The 22,184-nt window shown below is 46.9% G+C and overlaps 1 protein-coding gene across 2 annotated transcripts in view; it reads left to right on the top strand.

Moving 5' to 3' along the window:
- Positions 1-22,184, top strand: part of DIAPH1 (diaphanous related formin 1) — a 676,165-nt gene that overhangs the window by 218,254 nt on the left and 435,727 nt on the right. For both annotated transcript variants that reach the window (XM_030213536.1, XM_030213537.1), the window contains 2 exons: positions 4,050-4,113; positions 11,635-11,774. In XM_030213536.1, coding sequence (XP_030069396.1) covers positions 4,050-4,113; positions 11,635-11,774 — 204 coding nt within the window. The remainder of the gene's footprint in view (positions 1-4,049; positions 4,114-11,634; positions 11,775-22,184) is intronic.

Here is a 22,184-nt window from a genome sequence, read left to right as displayed (position 1 = left end):
GAACAAGCAACACGGTAGGTCTAACAGACTTTTGCAAAGACCTGGCTCCAGTAGCGGTTGATAATGAGCAATGAGGCATCATCTGTGGCCTGCTGGCGCTCCAGCTTCTCAATGTGTTCCCACAGCTCATCCTCAATGGCCTGTCGTTGGTCCAGCATTTCAGCCAGCTTCCGGCTCCTTGCCTGCAGAGTTTTGATGTCTAGTTCCTCCTGTCAAGGGAATGGGTAATCAAGATATTAATGTACAATGCCTTTAATGAATCTCTTCATAAAGGGGGGTAATAAATCTAGAGAGAGATAGAAATGTGTAAGTATTCTTCCTCTCTATTATGGAATGTGCAAGTAATTCTTCTTCCCTATTATGGGGAAGGGAGGACAACACAAAAAGGGAGATTCTAATCAAAAGTGAATATCGATAGTCTTTCAGGATACAGTCATGAGGTTCAACTGCACTGTTAAGAACAAAGAAGAAATTGTCTCACCTTATAGTTTTCTTTTCTTTAGTCAGAGACTGTGTTCTGAACAAATGAGTTACCTCTTACCAGCAGACATCACTAATATAAGCACTGGTGCTCCCTGAACAATCCATCTGCCCAAGCAGCATAAGGTATCTTTTTGTAACACACCCAGCCCCATCAACCACTGCAGCTGCAATAAGCTAGCAAAACACCAGAGTAGCACTCACTACCCTGCATATACCAGGGAATAGCCATTTCACAGCAAACCTGTATGGCTGCCAATCAAAATTGTACACTTTTTTTTCCCTGAAACGAACTGAAAGGGAACACAAAGAACACCCAGAACTCAGGCCGAGGTCTTCCAAGGGCAGGATTTCAGAAAAGTGTCACTATCAGGTAAGACATCTTCTCCTCTCTTAGTGTCAGCTTCCACTGTTTTGAACTAAATTGGGCAGGGGAAGTCAAGGCCCCCCACCGAAAAACAGTTCTGTCAAAGACTGTGTGGACTCTGGTCAACACATCCAAGTCACCACCCTGCAGATCTCAACAGGGGATACCGCGCAGGTTTGAGCCCTACTAGAAGCACTGGACGATTCTTGCCGGTGTAAACAGGTTCGATAGCTGCCTTAATCCACCTCACAATGGAGGCCTTCAAGACCACCTGGCCCGTCGGAGGGCCATGGAAGAGCACAAAGAGGAGGTCTGAAAGACAAAATTCATTCATCTCCTTCGGGTACCTGAGCAGCATCCTCCGAACGTCCAAACTGTGAAGCCTCTGACCCTCCGGCAACAATCCCACCACAAAGGGGGGCAAGCAAACCTCTTGATTCACATGGAATGGAGACATCACACTTGGAAAAAAGGATGGGACCATATGCAAGGATACAGAATCCTCCAAGAAGAGGTAGGGATCCCAACACTAGAGGGTCTGTAATTCTGAGACCCTCCTAGCAAAGATGATGGCCACCAAAAACAGGCTTGAAGAAAGCTAAGTGTAGGGGCGCAAATGGAGCTTCGGACAGCGCCCAGAGGACCAGATTGGAGGTCCCATGAAGGAAAGGAAGGACAAAGAGGGGAGTGCAAATGTGCCACCCCCTACAGAAACCAAGACACCTCTCTATGCAAAGCCAGAGAAATGCCCTTCACCTTCCATGAAAGCTAGGCAATGCAGCCACCTTGGACCCTCAGGGAGCTCAAGGCCTGCCCTTGTTCCAGGCCCTGCAGCAGAAAACCCAAAACATTGGGAACCTGAGCACTCAAGGGAGAATGAATGCTGGTGCAGGAAATGGTCCCTAACACACATCAGACCCAGACATAAGCCAGGTATGTAGCAGACTTCCTGGAGCGAAGCAGAGCAGAAATCACTGCAGGGGAAAACTCGAGGTTCTCTAATCATCGCTTCTCAATGGCCATACCATAAGCTAAAAGGGATTCGGATTTTCCATTTCTATCAGCCCTTGCCAGAGTAGGCACTAACCCCTGGGCAAAGGAAGCTGGTTCTCCACCAGCAGATGCCGAAGTCCATATACCAAGGCCTGCAAGACCAATCTGGAACCACCAGCAAGACCAGATGAGAATGATGCACAATCCTGCACAATAACGGGCCAATGAGAGGCCATGGAGGAAAGAGGCTCCACTACAGGTCAAGGATGTACCATGGCATCTATTCCTGAGAAGACAGATCCCTCTGGCAACTGAAAGAGTTCCGCCTTTGCATTCAAACTGGTTCAAGGGTTTCCTATCCTCCTGTACCTACCAAGTCAAAGCTAAGTCCATCATTTCTGCACCTGGAAAGCCTATTGGTGGGGTACCTCAAGGCTCACCCCTTTCTCCAACCCTTTTCAATGTTCCGCTAGCAAAAGCATTATCTAAGCTTGGCCTTAACCCATTCATTTTTGCAGACAATGTGACCATCTATATCCCTTTCAAGTCAACACTAGCCGAAATCTCCGATAAAATAGACACCAGTTTTTCCATCATGGATTCCTGGGCAAATTCTGTTTAAACTTAAGACAAAACACAATGTCTAATCTTTTCGTCTTAGTACAATAAAGTAGTTCAAAGCACACTCACCATTAAGGACTACAAACTTTCGATCTCAGCCTGAGAATCCTTGGTGTTGTGTTGGATAACCACTTACACCTGGACAATCAAGTGCAAATCATCACAAAGAGAATGTTCCATGCAATGTGGAGGCTGAAGCGTATCAGGCATTTCATAACAAGGGAGCTTTTCTGTACACTTGTTCACTGGCTGGTCCTATCCCATATCGACTACTGTAGCGGGATCTATGCTGGTTGCCGGGACTATATTCTGAAACGGCTTCAGACAAGCTCAAAACACGGCTGTAAGACTAATACTGGGGAAATCTCGCTTTGTTCCAGCTCAACCACTACGTTTTCAACTACACTGGCTCCCTGTCAAAGACCGTATTACATTCAAATCTGCTCACTTACACACAAGATAATTTATGGAGAAGCACCTGATTACATGCTCAATCTAATCGATCTACCATCTAGAAACGCCCTAAGAACTACAAGGACCTACCTCAGTCTACATTACCCCACCTGCCGGAATGTTAAATACAAGACCCTTTATGCTTTGTCCTTCCCCTACATCAGTCCAAAATCCTGGAATGTTCTGCCAAAACCACTTAAAGAGCTCGTTGACCACCAACTGTTGAAGAAGTCCTTAAAAACATTCTTATTCGACAAGGCTTATTCCACTGGCAACTCCAATGTTTAACCTCTCTCACTTGTTGGCTCTTCACCCCTGACATTTACCCCGTGTCATCTCATGTACCTTCCCCTCCTGTCACATTCCGATTCTGTGCCATTAATGTATTGTATTGTATCCTCTTGATTTAATGTAAGCCACATTGCGCCTGCTCATGTGGGAAAATGTGGGGTAAGAATGCACCAAATAAATAAATCCGTTCTTCCCTTCCCAAGGGGCCTGTTTTATTATTTATGGATTACCTTCATATACAAAAAAGCTAAGTGGCATGTTGCTACTTAACATGTTATCCCTTTTTATTTAAAGGTGACTTGAAGCTAGGGATTATCATGTATGTGAAGTGCTATCCTGCTTGTTCATAGCAAAAGTGAAATTGCTTACATCTAATGGGTGTCTTCTGAGAATAACAAGATCCCAGTTTTCACCAAACTTTTCCACCTCTTTGAGACGTCAATTTCTTCTTATAATAAATAAATAGAGAATGAGGGTAGCACCAGTGATTCTGTATTCTGGAAAGCTCTTATCTTTGTAAACAATAACCTGGGCTTAGGTTCTGTTGGTTGAGATCACCCACTTGTGAGGACTGGGAATCTTTTTCTCTGAGAACTCCTGTAATAGGTAAGCAAGATCACTTTACAGCGGGACAGCCCAACTAATTCCACCATGCATGGCAGCATTTTATATGGGTATGAGGCAGGGAACTTGTCAACCACTTGAGAAGTTAATTGGTAGTGACCCTAATTTTACAGTTTCCTTTAAAAAATTTTTCTCAAGACTATTTAATATTTTAAGATCATTTTTGTTATGATTAAGATGGTTAGAATTGTTTACTCACGTGTATTTGTTTTTCCCACAGACCTTATGACACAAGAAGCCAACATGAGATTATCAGGTGTTTAAAGGCATTCATGAATAACAATGTAAGAGATTAATTTTTGACATTTGTGACTAATCTTGACAATAGTTACTTAAGAAAGGAGAAAGATGGAACTTGAGAGATGGCTAAAATTATGAAATGGTGATGTCCGTAGTGTTCTCACCAGACCAGTCTAGTACTTGTGGGGTTTTGCCCTTTATCCAGCAGATGGAAACTGAGAACAAAAATGTATGACCCTTCCTTCATTGGGAACTGTGCAGCTACACTACAGATCTTCTATATCTCTCTGTCTTCTAGCAGATGGTGATGGTTACCCATGCAGCTCCTTGTGCTGGTACTTGGTAATAGCTCTTGGGGCCAGCTGGAGAGCTGGTACCCAGATCAGCAAGGGGGTTTAGAGAGGAAGAAGAATTTTGAAATTAGGTCCTTGTAAGTAACTAACTTATTAAGACACAGACAAACAATCCCCCCTCATGTTCATTTTGAACTGGCAGAGAGGAAGATGGGTAAAAGCCTATTTAAACGGCCTTTATTTTTAGACATTTAAGGGGGGTGAATGGGTCTTTTTGGACTCTGAGGGAGCTTCAGGGACTTTGAGTTAATTTTGAGCAGTTCTCGGGCATTGTTCCACAGTGAGTATTTCAGTACCTCCAGAAGTGTATAGGCCACTCGCACCCAGTCTCACTCTCTCTCTGTCACACACACACACACTCGCACATTCGCTCTCGCTCTCTCACAAAGTCACTCTCACACACACTCTCTAAAACATACACACTCCGAGGAAAAGCTTGCTAGTACTGTTTCATTTGTGTCAGAAACGGGCCTTTTTTACTAGTTTAAAATAATTCACCAAAGATGACTTTGTCAAGCAATGTGCCAAGAAATACAGAGGAAAATATTTCCCTCTTACCAAATTTTTACAGGCATTAGTCCACTAGGAGGGAAACTGATCAATATACCATAATCTGAGAGGAGGTATAAAAAAAGAAAATTAAGAGAGCAAGGTCTAATTAACTGCATCTAAACTCTTTAAAAAGTCCAGAGGTCGTTACAAATCAGGTTTTAGGAGCTCTTGTGTCCAAAAAAGAAGGAAGTTGTAAAGGTTAAGAAAAAAATGAAAACTAACATTATCAATCTGTAATACACATTTACATGGAAACCTTAACTGAAATTTAACACCCAAATTCAAAGCTTCCTGTCGCATAGACAGAAACTTCTTCCTTTCCCGTGTCTATCTGGAAACGTCAGGAACTATCTGAATCTTTTCTCCCATAAAAGTAACTGAAGCAGATGGTCTGAAATAAAATCTTAACAAAGCTTCCTTATCGTGGAGAAATACAAGAGACCAGTAAGGTGGCACGAGAATCCACCTCGTCTTGTGATCTCTCTAAAATAGCTGAAACGTTTAAGCTATCAGAAGATGAATCAGCCACCTCTTGACCTTGTAATCTAGCTTCTCCAGTAGAGGAAATTGGTAAATAGTAAAACTTTTGTATTGGGGGAAGCTCAGTTTCAGAGTATTGAAGAACTTCTTTTAAAAAAATGTATGAAATACATCCCGTGGGGAGCTTAGTTTTACAGATGGAAAATTTAATAGTCTCAAATTTAATGATCTAGCTCCATTTTCTAAATTCTCCAATTTTCGATGAACTATATTTGTATCTTGTAGCAGTTTATGTTCTACCTCTTTTACTTGGGATAAAGATGATTCACAGTCTTTCAAACTATTCTCCTGATGGATTAGTCGAGGTTGAATTGTTTCAATTGTTGAGGCATTCATCTTTGAATTGGAATCAAAAGTGAGACAAACTTTATGCAGGGACTCCATAGCTGACCATAAGGACTTCAGCGTTACCTTTGCAGGCCTTTACCAACGGTTGTAAAGTTGTCTCAGGTCTAGGCTGTATTTCACCCACCATCGATGGTCCAGATATTGCCTCTAATACTGACAAGTTCAACCCGACAACCGAAGAGGTAACTGAGAGGCTCAGATTTTCAGGGGAAACCCCCTCCTGGAGCGTCACTGTATCATAAGGAAGCTCCTCCTTAGCCGGTTCAGAGACCCCAACTTCCAAGGTCTCGACAGGTGTGCTTCCCGACATGCTCCCAGCTTCTTGAGCCTGCTGTACTGGGCTTCATTGGCTAAGTGAAATCTCACTTTCCTGACCGGGACTCCTCTCTGTACTGGTCAAAGGAATGCCCTGGAACGCAGTAGGCGTCGCATATGCTGTGATCGGAGCCTGATGAAGAGTTGGGATCGCATAGGGTAAGGAGGAAGCTCCTCTACTTTCCCTTTCTCTTTGGCATTATAAATCAGGAACTACGTTAAAGAAGAAAGAAAATCTCCCAGAGCTCAGCATAGCATATCTGACCTCAATGCCATCTTGGTCAGTCTCCTATGTAGCCATTTAACAGCAGTGTTATGAATCAGTTGTAGTTGTTTGGTCTCCCTCTGGCTGACCCCTCTCAAGACAGCATTACAGTATTATAAGAACACATGAATAAGGACACGTAGGACATCCTGGTTGGAAAGGTGGGAGTGGTTATTAGGACTGTTTCTTTTCTCCCCAAGATGATTTCTGCTTTTCATTTGAATTAGGTTATTTTTCTTCCTTTTCACAGAAATAAACATGGAGATAAATTTTAGATGTACACCAAGTCCTCTTCAGGTATTTTGAGGTGACTGTGGCTCAGATAGATTGCTGGTTCTTTTCGAAGGAAAGAAAGAAACTGCAGCTTCTAAAGCAACTATTGCTTGATGGATTAGAGAAATGCTCTCTTCAGTTTATATTCTTGCAGTCTCCTATAGGAAACAAGCTCATTCTAGTACAAGTGTGTCAGCATCTTAGGTGGAATGACAAGCAATGCCTCCAGCCATTATTTTTTTGGGTGCAACCTGGTGCTCTCTGCATACATTTACTAAGCATTACAGATTGGATGTGGGAGTGAGAGCAGAAGCTTCTTTCATAGCAGAAGTCCTTCAAGCAGGGATTTCTTCTTCCCACACAACTTGAAGATTTCTTTGATATACTCCAGAGGTCCTGGACTGGTAAAAACATCAAGAAAGAAATTATCTTTCCTTTATTCCTATTAAGCTAGTCCAAACTCTGTCCATTGGCTGTGTAGTTGAATTTTACATAAGTACATAAGTACATAAGTAGTGCCATACTGGGAAAGACCAAAGGTCCATCTAGCCCAGCATCCTGTCACCGACAGTGGCCAATCCAGGTCAAGGGCACCTGGCACGCTCCCCAAACGTAAAAACATTCCAGACAAGTTATACCTAAAAATGAGGAATTTTTCCAGTCCATTTAATAGCGGTCTATGGACTTGTCCTTTAGGAATCTATCTAACCCCTTTTTAAACTCCGTCAAGCTAACCGCCCGTACCACGTTCTCCGGCAATGAATTCCAGAGTCTAATTACACGTTGGGTGAAGAAAAATTTTCTCCGATTCGTTTTAAATTTACCACACTGTAGCTTCAACTCATGCCCTCTAGTCCTAGTATTTTTGGATAGCGTGAACAGTCGCTTCACATCCACCCGATCCATTCCACTCATTATTTTATACACTTCTATCATATCTCCCCTCAGCCGTCTCTTCTCCAAGCTGAAAAGCCCTAGCCTTCTCAGCCTCTCTTCATAGGAAAGTCGTCCCATCCCCACTATCATTTTCGTCGCCCTTCGCTGTACCTTTTCCAATTCTACTATATCTTTTTTGGCTGTTGTGCAGGTGTTTCAGCTTACGTCACTTATTATGGTTCAAATTTGTTCCAGTAATATTGTATGTGTGGTGTGGCTTGTTTTTTTTAAAAGTTCAGTCCAGATAGTGGTTTCCAAATAACTGCATGTGCCATGTTCCCAATTAGTCTTTCCATATCATCAAGCAGATCAATCCATAGGAAGCTTATCTGCACATTCCTATCTGGCCACCTCATCAGCGCTTCCTGCGCTTTGCAGTGCTGGGCCGGCAATTCCAGTTCAGAGCCCTCCCGTTTGGGTTGGCTACAGCTCCGCGGACCTTCTCCAAAGTGATGGTGGTCATTGCGGCTTATCTCCGCAAGGAAGGAGTGCAAGTCCATCCCTACCTGGACGGCTGGCTGATTCGTGCTCCCTCCTTTGCGAAGTGTGGGAGAGCGATGGACAGGGCCATTGCCCTTCTGAGCTCCCTGGGATGGATCATCAACCAGGAGAAAAGTCAGCTGCGCCTGACTCAGTCCCTGGAGTATCTGGGTGTTCGGTTACCCAAGTGGGCAGAGTGTTCCTGCCGGACCACCGGAGCCTCAAGCTTCAGGCCCAGGTGGGCTGGTTCCTAGCCTCCTCAGCTCCTCGGGCTTGGGATTATGTGCAACTGTTGGGCTCCATGGCAGCCACGATGGAGGTAGTGCCCTGGGTCAGGGCCCATATGAGGCCACTACAGCACTCTCTTCTGCGGCGCTGGACTCCGGTTTCGGAGGATTACGCAGTTCGCCTTCCTCTGGACCCGGCGGTGAGAAGGTGCTAAGTTGGTGGCTGATGTCAGACAAGTTGTCAGCCGGTTTGCCTCTCACGTCCCCGGAGTGGATTGTTGTTACGATGGACGCCTGCTTGACGGGCTGGGGAGGCCACTGCCTGGGAAGGACAGCGCAGGGGATATGGTCGATGGAGGAGAAGTGGTCCATCAACCTCTTGGAACTTCAGGCCATTCGGTTGGCGCCTCAAGCGTTTCTTCAGGTACTGATACTGAGGCCAGTTCGAATCCTGTCAGACAATGCCACGGCCGTGGCCTATGTCAATTGCCAGGGAGGTACCAGGAGCGCCCCCCTAGCCAGGGAGGCTATGAAGTTATGCCAGTGGGCAGAGGCGAATCTGGACCAGCTGTCGGCGGCTCACATTGCGGGAGTCCTGAGTGTCGAGGCAGACTTTCTCAGTCGCTATACCTTGGATCCCGGAGAGTGGCAGCTGTCTGCTCGGGTGTACTTGGAGATCACGAAGTGCTTGGGGCATTCCGACCTTGGATCTGATGGAGACCTCGGCCAATTGCCAAGTGCCTCGGTTCTTCAGCAGAGGATGGGATCCTCGATCTCTGGGGGTCGATGTTCTTCTCCAGCAGTGGCTGGTACAGGAGCTTCTCTACGTGTTCCCGCCTTGGCCTATGCTGGGCAGAATTCTCGGCCGGGTGGCGAAACACCCAGGCCGGGTGGTCCTGGTGGGTCCAGACTGGCCCAGACGCCCTTGGTATGCGGACCTGATCCGGCTTTCTGTAGACAGTCCTCTGCGGCTTCCAGCGGAGCGGGGCCTCTTACATCAGGGTCCCGTGGTGATGGAGTATCCCTCCCCCTTTGGTCTTATGGCCTGGCTCTTGAGCGGAAGCGGCTGAAGAAGAAGGGCTTCTTGGACAAGGTCATCGCCAGGGTATAGCGTACCTTTGTATCATGGTGCGAGGCAGGATCCCTGTCGCCCTTCACGGCGCCAATTGCTTCAGTGTTGGCGTTCCTGCAAGAAGGTCTGGAGAAAGGCCTGTCGCTCAGCTCTCTTAAGGTCCAGGTAGCGGCTCTAGCTTGCTTCAGGAGTCGCCTGAAGGGTGCTTCCCTGGCTTCTCAGTCAGATGTGGTGCGTTTTCTCAAAGGGCCTGTTGAGCCATTATCGCGGCTGTCTCTGAAGGACCTGATGTTGAAGGCTGTCTTTTTGGTGGCAATCACTTCAGCCAGGAGGGTTTCCGAGCTCCAGGCGCTCTCGTGTAGAGAGCCGTTCCTGCGGTTAACGGAGGCAGGAGTGTCTATTCGCCCAGTGCCTTCCTTCCTGTCCAAGATTGTTTCTCGCTTCCATGTGAATCAGCAGCTTTGTCTACCCTCCTTCCGTAGGGAGGATTATCCAGAGGAGTATCGTGCTTTCAGATACCTGGATGTTAGACGAGTTATCAGATACTTGGAAGTGACCAAAGATTTCCGGAAGTCGGATCACCTGTTTGTGCTGTTCGGGGGCCCCTGTAGGGGTCTGCAGGCATCTAAACCTACCGTGGCACGTTGGGTCAAGGAAACGATTGTGGCGGCTTATGTGGCCACAGGGAAGGTGCCGCCTATCCAGCTGAAGGCTCATTCTACTAGAGCACAGGCAGCTTCGATGGCAGAGTCCAGGTCCGTTTCCTTGGAGGAGATTTGCAGATCGGCGACTTGGGCGTCGGCTCATACCTTTTCACGGCATTATCGCTTGGACGTGGCAGCATGGACTGAGGCCCAATTTGGAGCTTCAGTGTTGCGTTCTGGGATTTCCATGTCCCGCCCTGGGTGAGTACTGCTTGGGTACATCCCACCAGTCTATGGATTGATCTGCTTGATGATATGGAAGGTAAAATTATGTATCATACCTGATAATTTTCTTTCCATTAATCATAGCAGATCAAACCATAGTCCCTCCCAGATATCTGTACTGTTTGTTCTAGTTCAGTTATATTTCAGGTTCAAGTTTAGACTTCAGTTCCTGTTCAGGAGGACTTCGAGTTCAAGTTCTTCCACTTGGATTGCCCTGGAGTTGGGACGACTTTGTGTTACAGTGAGCTGCTGCTTCTTTCCCCCTGTTTCGTCGGTGGTTGGATTCATAACTAAATTATGCCAGTGCTCCCTCCTGCTTCGTGCGGTAGTAGGGTAGCTTTGTTTCCCTCTCGCTTTGGCGGTGATGGGTTAAGCCAGCTCCTCCCGCGGTTGCGGTAGCAGGACATGCCAGTTCCCCCCGTGTCGGCGGGTGTGGGTGCCCCCCCCCCCCTGCTTTGGCGGTGGTTGGGTGTCGGAGTGTCCGTTTGTGGGTGTAATTCTCTATGTTTGGTGATTCCTGTGGATGGAGCTTCGATATCGGCTATACTGAGGATTTCCTGGTAGCACAAGACCACACATAGAGAGGCAAAAGATTGCTCTGTATCTCCACCTGCTGGTAGATGGACACAACCCACCAGTCTATGGATTGATCTGCTATGATTAATGGAAAGAAAATTATCAGGTATGATACATAATTTTACCTTGTTCTTTGACTCCATCTGCTGGTCAACGGACACCAAACTCCCACAGATCCTGGACTGGTCTGGTACGATTAAAGGAAAGAAAATTATCAGGTAAGAAATAATTTCTCCTTAAGTTCTCACTGATTAGCTACATCTAATAATTTCTTTTTTATAGCATTGCCTTCAGCCTTTAGGATGCTAGATGCAATCATTTGCTTTACTAGTTGAGTTCTGGGTTGTAGAGGGAGTTCTGGGTTCCCAACTACTTAACTATAGGACTTGCTTGTCCTGTGAGATTGGACTTGCACAGTAGAGGTGGTTTATGAGCAGGTGGCTTGAAGAGAATAGGGTTGAGAGGGAAAGCCCCATAAAGATGTTTTATTTATTTATTTATTTATTTATTTATTGAGTTATTTACCAACTTTTTGAAGGAATTAAGGCAGTGTACAGCCTTTTACAATATCAACACGAAACATTTTAATAGATAGCATATGGTGTAAACAAAGGTGGAACATATAGATAGAGTAACAGGAGGAAGAAATAAGGGACTAGTTTTGAAAGTTACTTTGCTAATGTACATCTCTTCTCTCAGTTTGGGATTAAGACAATGTTGGAAACTGATAATGGAATTCTACTGCTGGTGAGAGCTGTCGACCCCAGAGTCCCTGCCATGATGATTGATGCCTTGAAACTTCTTTCTGCCTTATGTATTCTGGAGCAACCCATGGACATGTATGAAGCTTTTTATATTCAATTTTCCATGTTACATTTGTACTGTTACATACTGTCTGTCCTGTGTCCTGGAGCAACATTCAATTCATTTCTTGTATACCACTAATATCACCTTTCCAGGGTTCAGTGCGGTTTACTTTCTTAGACAAAAGCAGATAGTGTTACTGTGAGGTGCGAGAAGCATTAGAGACCATTGGTGTAATGCAAGAGACTAAAAGCATTAAAGGAAAGGATAACGAATTGCGTTCAGAGTTTGCAGCCTGGTCCACAAAATCGTTCACGGAGAAGCTCCGACCTATATGTCAGACCTTATAGACTTGCCTGTTAGGAATGCAAAAGATCATCACGCACATTCCTCAATCTCCACTATCCTAACTGTAAAGAGCTCAAATATAAAACCACATACGCGACCAGTTTCTCATACATCAGCACGCAGCTATGGAACGCATTACCGAAGGCCATAAAAACAATGCAAGACCTAACCATCTTTCGAAGGTTACTGAAAACAGATCTTTTCAAAAAGGCATACCATAAACAATAAATAATAACACTATACTTGATCTATACAAAACTGAACTTTTATCACATGTCTGATTAACCTCTTTGATATTAATGATCAAGCAATACCAATTTAAACCCAATGTTGAATAAGGTCTCTCAATAGTCGATGACCTAATGTATGTTACAATCCAATTTATTACTCAGGAACCTTCCTACAATACCATAATTTATTCTTCTTTACCATGTATGTATGCACATATATGTTATGTTCGATGTATGTTACCATGTATGTATAGACCTTAACGCAATACCATCTGTAACTGTGCCCGGTAATGGCAACCGCCACTACGGCAAATGTAAGCCACATTGAGTCTGCAAAATGGTGGGAAAATGTGGGATACAAATGCTACAAATAAATAAATAATGGCTGATACTAGGAAGTAGAAGTCATGATAGATTATTATTTATTTATTTATTTATTTTATTTATTTGTTGAATTTGTACCCCCCACATTTCTCCGAGGGCAGCCAGGCTGATATTCTCATGTGTGGGTGACGTCACATCGGCCCCGGAGTATTTTTAGCAAAAAATCGCCAGAAGGCTCTTCTGGAGCATTCTTGCACTGCGCATGTGTGCGCATGATTTCCCGCCCGCTGCGCGGTCACGCTCAGTTTTTTCCTTTCCGCGTCTGAGGAGACACGGAGTTTCTGTTTACAGCGCTTCGTGTTTCCTGGCCTCCGGAGTGGAAGTTCCTTCTGTCTTCTTCGTGAAGTTCGTTTTTCCCTCGTTGAGGGTGTATTTCAAAAAAAAAAAAAAAAAAAAAGTTTTTCCTTTATTTTACAGTATTTTTTTCGTGTTTTATAACTTTCCTTTATTTTTTTGTTGCGACCGTTCTTAGGTCGCTCGATCGGGATTTTTCCTCCTTTTGTGTCTGTTTTTCTGACACAATCGCGTCTTTTGATTTCGCGGAGGCTATTTTTCCCGCAATGTCATCGAAGACGCCCAGCGGCTTCAAGCCATGTGCCCGCTGCAACCGGACCATCTCTGGCACTGATCCGCACTCCTGGTGCCTTCAGTGCCTTGGGCCCGACCATCTTCAGGAGAGCTGTAAGTTGTGCCTAAAAATGAAAAAAACGCACTCAGCTCTCTCGAGAGGCCCAGAGAGAAAAGCTTTTTGGGTCCGGTACCTCGGAATCGGCATCGACTTCGATACCGTCGACATCGAGGGCAGCGTTGGCATCGGGAGACCGGGTGCTGGCTGCCAAAAGACCGATGCACGCTGGGAGCAGTGATGCATCAAGCAAGTCTCCACCTGCCTCGGCGCCTCCTGCTTTGCAGGCCCCCCGAGACCGACCTGTATCGGACCCAGCCCCGAAGAGACGTGTGGATTCCATGTCCTCCTCACCAGTACCGAGGAGTCTCGATGACGGGTGTCGGGCGAAGGCCAAGAAGCACTGTCATTGTTCTCCTTCTCAACATGGTACCGGGAGCTCTGGGTCGTCGAAGCATTTGGCACCCGAGAAGCGTTGACGCCGGGAATATTGCTTTCCTTCTGTGATGGAGGTGTTGACGTGACGGTCGTCTGGCAGCCCGGTACCGGCTCCCCAGCCTCTGCAGATTCTGTCTCCGACACCCACACCGACACCGCAGCCTTCCTCGACAGCTTCTCTGGATGAGTGCATCAAGGCTATTTTTCCTGGTTTTATGGAAGCGGTGCTGCACCATTTTCGCCCGGCACCGGAGGTATCCGTACCGATGGTGCCGGAGGCTCCTATGGCATCTAGCCTTTTGCCGGTGGTGAGGTCTCCTTGGAGTCGGCAGCCTCCCGGGTCGACTCTCCATTGCCATTGGTGGAGGAAGCTTCACCGGAGTCTCTTGGGGAGTCGACTTCTCGACACCGTCATCGAGGTCACTGCACCTCCATGTCGAGATGGGCTTGGATCCGGGCTGCTCTTTCCGAGCTGTTAGCCCCATCCGATGATGACTCATCTGATGAGGATGGCGGGCATGGAGTTTTCTCTGCCGAGGACTCTAGGTCTTCCATCTGATTTGACTCCCTCACCTCAGAGGCAGCTCTCCCTCCCCTAGCTATTAGGGCTAAAAGAAACGCCTTCAGAAAATGGAAGAAGGAACCGTCCGAAAATAACAAGAAGCAGCATAAGGAGTGTCAAAGCAAATGCAAGGCGCAGATTAAGAAGGCTAAGAGGGATTACGAAAAAAAAGATAGCATTAGAGGCAAAAAAAATAGTAAAATTTTTTTTCGATATATTAAAAGCAGGAAGCCGGCAAAAGAATCGGTTGGGCTGCTGGATGACCGAGGGGTAAAAGGGGCGATCAAGGAAGACAAAGACGTAGCGGAGAGATTGAATGAATTCTTTACTTCGGTCTTCACCGAGGAAGATTTGGGTGGGATACCGGTGTCGGAAATGATATTTCAAGCGGAAGAGTCGGAGAAACTTACTGACTTCACGGTAAACCTGGAAGGACGTAATGGGGCAGTTCAGCAAACTGAAGAGTAGCAGATCTCCTGGACCGGATGGTATTCATCCTATACTGATAGAACTGAAAAATGAGCTTGCGGAGGTACTGCTAGTGATATGCAATTTATCCTTAAAATCGAGCATGGTACCGGAAGATTGGAGGGTGGCCAATGTAACGCCCATTTTTAAAAAAGGTTCCAGGGGAGATCCGGGAAATTATAGACCGGTGAGTCTGACGTCTGTGCCGGGGAAAAATGGTAGAGGCTATTATTAAAAACAAAATTACAGAGCACATCCGAGGACATGGATTACTGAGACCGAGTCAGCACGGCTTTTGTGTGGGGAAATCTTGCCTGACCAATTTACTTCAATTCTTTGAAGGAGTAAACAAACGTGGACAAAGGGGAGCCGGTTGATATTGTGTATCTGGATTTTCAAAAGGCGTTTGACAAGGTACCTCATGAAAGGCTACAGAGGAAATTGGAGGGTCATGGGATAGGAGGAAAAGTCCTATTGTGGATTAAAAACTGGTTGAAGGATAGGAAACAGAGAGTGGGGTTAAATGGGCAGTATTCACAATGGAGAAGGGTAGTTAGTGGGGTTCCTCAGGGGTCTGTGCTAGGACCGCTGCTTTTTAATATATTTATAAATGATTTAGAGATGGGAGTAACTAGCGAGATAATTAAATTTGCTGATGACACAAAGTTATTCAAAGTCATTAACTCGCGACAGGATTGTGAAAAATTACAGAAGGACCTTACGAGACTGGGAGACTGGGCGGCTAGATGGCAGATGACATTTAATGTGAGCAAGTGCAAGGTGATGCATGTGGGAAAAAAGAACCCGAATTATAGCTACGTCATGCAAGGTTCCACGTTAGGTGTTACGGACCAAGAAAGGGATCTGGGTGTCGTCGTCGATAATACACTGAAACCTTCTGCTCAGTGTGCTGTTGCAGCTCGGAAAGCGAATAGAATGTTGGGTATTATTAGGAAAGGTATGGAAAACAGGTGTGAGGAGGTTATAATGCTGTTATATCGCTCCATGGTGCGACCACACCTTGAGTATTCTGGTCGCCGCATCTCAAGAAAGATATAGTGGAATTGGAAAAGGTGCAGCGAAGGGCGACTAAAATTATAGCGGGGATGGGACGACTTCCCTATGAAGAAAGATTAAGGAGACTAGGGCTTTTCAGCTTGGAGATGAGACGGCTGAGGGGAGACATGATAGAGGTATAATGAGTGGAGTGGAACAGGTGGATGTGAAGCGTCTGTTCACGCTTTCCAAAAATACTAGGATTAGGGGGCATGCAATGAAACTACAGTGTAGTAAATTTAAAACAAATCAGAGAAACTTTTTCTTCACCCAACGCGTAATTAAACTCTGGAATTCATTGCCGGAGAACATGGTGAAGGCGGTTAGCTTGGCAGAGTTTAAAAAGGGGTTAGACGGTTTCCTAAAGGACAAGTCCATAAACCGCTACTAAATGGACTTGGGGAAAAATCCACAATTCCAGGAATAACATGTATAGAATGTTTGTATGTTTGGGAAGCTTGCCAGGTGCTCTTGGCCTGGATTGCCGCTGTTGTGGACAGGATGCTGGGCTCGATGGACCCTTGGTCTTTTCCCAGTGTGGCATTACTTATGTACTTATCTTTTGTGCGAGAAATGTCTGAGGCCATTCCCTTCCCTGTGGAGACTGTGGATGAGCCCAGGGCCAAGATGCTCGAGGTCCTGGATTATCCATCTACCACAGTTCCTTTTCATGATACTCTCAGGGAAGTGCTGATGAGGAACTGGGAGAAGCCTCTTTCATGCCTAACTATCCCCAAGAAGGCTGAGTCCCAGTATCAGATCCACGGGGAACCCAGTTTCGTCCAGCCTCAGTTGCCTCATGATTCTGCGGTTGTGGATTCCGCTTTCAGAAGGGCCAAGAGCTCTAGGAATTTTGCCTCGGTGCCCCCGGGGCGGGAACATAGAACCTTAGACTCTTTTGGGAGAAAGGCTTATCAGGCTGGCATGCTCGCATCCAAAATCCAATGGTACCAGCTCTTTATGAGCATTCAGTTGCGGAACTCAGTGAGGTAGCTTGAGAGCTTGGTTGACGCTTTCCCGCCGGAGCAGGCTGAGCCTTTTCGTCAAGTGGACAGGCAGCAGAAGGCGTGTCGCAAATTCCTGTCCAGGGGCATTTACAATACTTGCGATGTGCCATCCAGATTTTCTGCTATGGGTATAGTGATGCGCAGACTCTCATGGCTGCGTGCCTCTAACCTGGAGGAAAGGACTCGGCAGAAGATTGCGGATATCCCTTGCCGGGGGGATAATCTTTTTGGAGAGAAGGTTGAAGAGTTGATTGATCATCTCTATCAGCGTGATAACGCTATGGATTCTCTCTCCCGACGGCCACCTTCTGCATCTACTTCCTCATCTTGGAAGTTTTTTAAAGGGAAGAGAAGTGCTTCCTACGCCTCTGGGGGCCGTAGGTACACTCCTGCTTCTCGACAGCCGGTTCAGGCTCTGCCACAGCGTACTCGTTCTCGTCAACAGCGTGCGCCGAAATAGGCCCCTGCAGCTACTACTACTACTACTACTTAACATTTCTAAAGCGCTACTAGGGTTACGCAGCGCTGTAGAATTTCTCAAAGAGGGACAGTCCCTGCTCAAAGGAGCTTACAATCTAAAGGACAAAAATGTGTAGTCAATCAATTTGGGGCAGTCTATATTTCTTGAATAGGGGTATAATGGTTAGGTGCCGAAAGCAACATTGAAGAGGTGGGCTTTGAGTAAGGATTTGAAGATGGGCAGGGAGGGGGCTTGGCGTATGGGCTCAGAAAGTTTATTCCAGCATAGGGTGAGGCAAGGCAGAAAGGGCAGAGCCTGGAGTTGGCGGTGGTGGAGAAGGGTACTGAGAGGATGGATTTGTCCTGTGAGCGGAGGTTTCGGGTAGGGGCGTAAGGGGAGACGAAGGTACAGAGGTAATGAGGGGCTGCAGATTGAGTGCATTTGTAGGTTAGTAAGAGAAGCTTGAACTGTATGTGGTACCTGATCGGAAGCCAGTGAAGTGACTTGAGGAGAGGGGTGATATGAGCATATCGGTCCAGGCGGAAGATAAGACGCGCAGCAGAGTTCTGAACGGATTGAAGGGGGGATAGATGGTTAAGTGGGAGGGCAGTGAGGAGTAGGTTGCAGTAGTCAAGGCGAGAGGTAATGAGAGAGTGGTTGAGAGTTCGGGTGGTGTGCTCAGAGAGGAAAAGGTGAATTTTGCTGATGATATAGAGAGAGAAGTGACAGGTCTTGGCTGTCTGCTGGATATGTGCGGAGAAGGAGAGGGAGGAGTCGAAGATGACTCCGAGGTTGCGGGCAGATGAGACGGGGAGGATGAGGGTGTTATTGACTGAAATAGAGAGTGGAGGGAGAGGAGAAGTGGGTTTGGGTAGAAAGACAATAAGCTCGGTTTTGGCCATGTTCAGTTTCAGGTGGTGGTTGGACATCCAGGCAGCAATGTCGGACAAGCAGGCCGATACTTTGGCCTGGGTTTCCGCGGTGATGTCTGGTGTGGAGAGATAGAGCTGGGTGTCATCAGCATAAAGATGATATTGGAAACCATGGGACGTGTTTTTGACTGGCTCCAGTTGAACATAGCTGCTATCAAAGTGCCCGTGCCGAACGATCTGCCTGTCGGAGGGAGGTTAAAATTTTTTCACCAAGGGTGGCCTCTTGTAACCTCTGACAGGTGGGTTCTTCAAATAGTCCAGTTAGGATACACCCTCAATCTGGAATCCAAACCTCCAAATTGCCCACCGAGAGCTCAGTCCTTCAGCTCTCAGCACAGGCAAGTACTTGCAGAGGAACTCCTTGTGGAAAAGAAAACGGGGGATGCGTCCCATCCTAGTCCTAAGGGGCCTGAACAAATATCTGGTTCGAGAAAAGTTCAGGATGGTTTCCCTGGGCACCCTTCTCCCTATGATTTAGGAAAACGATTGGCTATGCTCCCTGGACTTAAAGGACGCTTACACTCACATTTCGATACTTCCAGCTCACAGGAAGTATCTGCGGTTTCGGCTGGGAACGCAGCATTTTCAGTACTGTGTGCTGCCCTTTGGCTTGGCGTCTGCGCCCAGGGTATTTACCAAGTGCCTGGCAGTCGTTGCAGCGTCTCTACGCAGACTGGGAGTGCATGTGTTCCCTTATCTCGACGATTGGCTGGTGAAGAGCACCTCCCAGGCAGGAGCTTTACAGTCCATGCGGATGACTTTTCAAGTGCTGGAGCTACTAGGGTTTGTAATCAATTACCCAAAGTCCCATCTCAGGCCTGTTCAAAAATTGGAATTCATAGGGGCTCTGTTGTGCACGAAGACAGCTTGTGCCGACCCCTGAGTTGTTCGCCTGCCATCCGGCGCCACCAGAGATTGAATGAATCTGTCCCCCCCCCCCCCCCCCCCCAAGTTTTAGTAATCCTTGCCAATAATCTACCCGATTTATTACCAAACCGATGAAACGAAAAGAACAATAAAAAAACCTCCTTAGTACGTTCATGAATCATACAATTTAAGGCCGTCAGGGTCAACAACATATTTTCCCGGTTCTGCGCCGATGGTACCGCCAACTGAGCTCTCTTAGCTTCTTGGTATTTCCGCTCCAACTGTATAATCCCCTGGGAAGTCTGCTTAGAATGTGCACACATATATGAGATAACATCTCCTCTAAGAACAACCTTCGATGTTTCCCAGAATAACTGGGCATCTGAGGCATGGCAAACATTTGCCTCCGCAAACATCGCCCACCTCTTTTGCAAATACTCCTTGAAGTTCTTATCATCCACTAAATATGAAGGGAATCTCCGCTGTCGCATTCGCACCTCGCCCAGGTCCATGTCCACCCAAATTAAAGTATGATCTGAAATTTCCATTGGACCAATTACTTCCCCCACCACCTGCGGAAAAAGCGACACCGACACCAATATGTAGTCCATATGCGACCAAGTACCACTTATACAAGTGGGTATAATCACACTCACTGGGGTTGCTCAACCGCCACGAGTCTACTAAATCCAAAGCTTTACACAAATACTGTAAACCCTTCCCCCCACCCATCGCCATCCCCACGCTCGGGCCCAACCTGTCGTGATGCCCATCCAACACCTGATTAAAGTCACCCACCACAATCCAAGGGGCTGTAGCGTGCTAGATCCCTAAACGTACCAGATGCTAGAAAAAGAAATGGGTAATATACATTAGGCCCGTAAACATTCTAGAGAAAAATTTCCTGACCCATAATATTCAAATGCAACAGTATATAATGCCCATGTTCGTGCCACTCTACCACCATGGGCGTACATTGCAAGTTTTTGTGAATCAAAACCACCAAAAACCGCCACTCTCCCCTTCCTACCCCTCGCTGATGCAAAGAAGCAGTCCCCCACCCAATGCTGTTTTAACTTTAAATGTTCTGAATCTGACAATTTAGTTTCTTGAGGACATGCCAGAGCAACTTTGTGACGCTGAAGGGTAGAAAGAATTTTTGTTCGTTTAATTGAGGAAGTGATACCTGATACATTCCAGGAGATTAGTCTAGGAACCAGCACTCTATCCAGGATCCCAATTCCAACTCACACAAGAAAGACCCACGCCTGAGATATCAAAAATTCCCGGGTGCCCAGCCCTCACCCCGGAATCCAAAACCACCTGACAGCCCCACAAAATGCCAAACCCCTGAGCAGCACATAAAGACATTACGTACATCATGGTATCCCCTATGCCCCACAACCTCTGCCCCCCCCCCACCCCCTACACTCCAACCTCCAGCCCCCTCCATACTGCAACAGAGAGAACTACTAGGATCACGTAATAACGCCGAAGGGCATCCCCTCCTCATAGAGAATGATATATCCAAACCCACCTCTTAGTAAAATTTCCCTTCCAACACCAACAACTACTCCCCCCACCCCGATTCATACCGCACAAACACTCTCCGCCCCCACCCCCCTCCCGCCCAAGCCTTACACTCCCGATACGTAACCTCCCACACCCCCACTCCTACCCTCCCCCCCCCAACCCGCTCCCTCCTGGCAAACTACTCACACTATCCTCACAAATACCCCATACACTAACTGCTCCAGCGCTTCCCACCTCATCCAATCACCCAACATTTAAACTGCCACCCCCCCCCCACCACACAAACCTCCATGAAACACTCATCCATTCCACCAGAAGTCTATTAAAAGCTCTAAATCATGCACCCTTTACCATCCCACCCCCTCAACTCACGCCCCCATCCCCTCCCCCGCACACTAGAGTACAAGACCCCCGCCCCTTATGTCTCCCCACACACTCTCCATACACTCTCTGTACCCAAGCCAACCCTAACTTCACACTCATTACTCCACCACCTACCATCCTCCAATCATTCCCTCCTCCCACTCAAACCAGTTAAACCCTTAGCACTGGCATCTCTATTAAGCCTTACAATGCTTAGTCCAACAATGTTTAATCCACACCGAACTCCACTGTATGAGCCTCAAAGGAGGCCCATCATCAGTCAATGCCGCCATCAAACTCCACAGCACCTCCGAGCTTATTCCCCTTACGACTGGCTCGAGGAAACTCCATTTAACCAGTCCATCGCGCTTTCCGGGGTTTTATAAGATCGCCATTGTCCATTGTCTCATATCTTTAACACTGCCAGGTATCTCACTTGGAACTTGAATTTATGTTCCACCAAATGGACACACACTGCAGAATACTGCCGATGCTTCGCCGACAAAGCCGCGGAGTAGTCCTGAAACACCTGGACTTGCACTCCCTCGTAACAGACGTCCTCCTTATGTGATTGATAATATTGTAAAAAAAGCATCCTTCCACGCCGAGTTGTGGAATTTTGCAATAACTATTCTGGGCTGTCGCCCCCCGCTGATTTCACACCCAGGCGGTGCTCACGCTCCAGGCGCACTGGCTTTTCGTCCTCCGTCCCCGCTAACAAAGGGCTCAACCAGCTTTCCAACATCTGCCGCAAGGACTTTTCAGGCACCGACTCTGGGGTTCCCAAAAACCGGAGATTATCTCTGCGCGCCCTATTTTCTAGCTCGTCAAGTTTACACTGCTGAGCCCTGACCAGTTCCTGCAGCCGCGTGAGTTCCACGCCGCTTGTCTGCGTGCCATCCTCCAAGTCAGAAACTTGGCACTCCAACTCACCCGTTCTGCGCGTCAGCTCCGAGGTAAGTTGACATTCTTGTTATCTGCTCTGACAACTGCTGCAAATGCGGATCCAAGGCCAGCACTACCGCAGCTGTAAGCTCTGCAATCGCTGATTCCATGCATGTTAGCTGCGGGGCCTGTACGTGCTCTGCCATCTTGTCCTCGGTGTGCTTATTTCGATCAGACCCCTTTTTTGCCGATTTTGCTGCTATCCTACTTACTGGAGTCAGATATCT

This window comes from Microcaecilia unicolor, chromosome 8 (assembly GCF_901765095.1).
Source record: "Microcaecilia unicolor chromosome 8, aMicUni1.1, whole genome shotgun sequence".
In the NCBI taxonomy this organism is placed as follows: Eukaryota; Metazoa; Chordata; class Amphibia; order Gymnophiona; family Siphonopidae; genus Microcaecilia; species Microcaecilia unicolor.
This window is presented reverse-complemented; position numbering and strand designations above follow the sequence as displayed.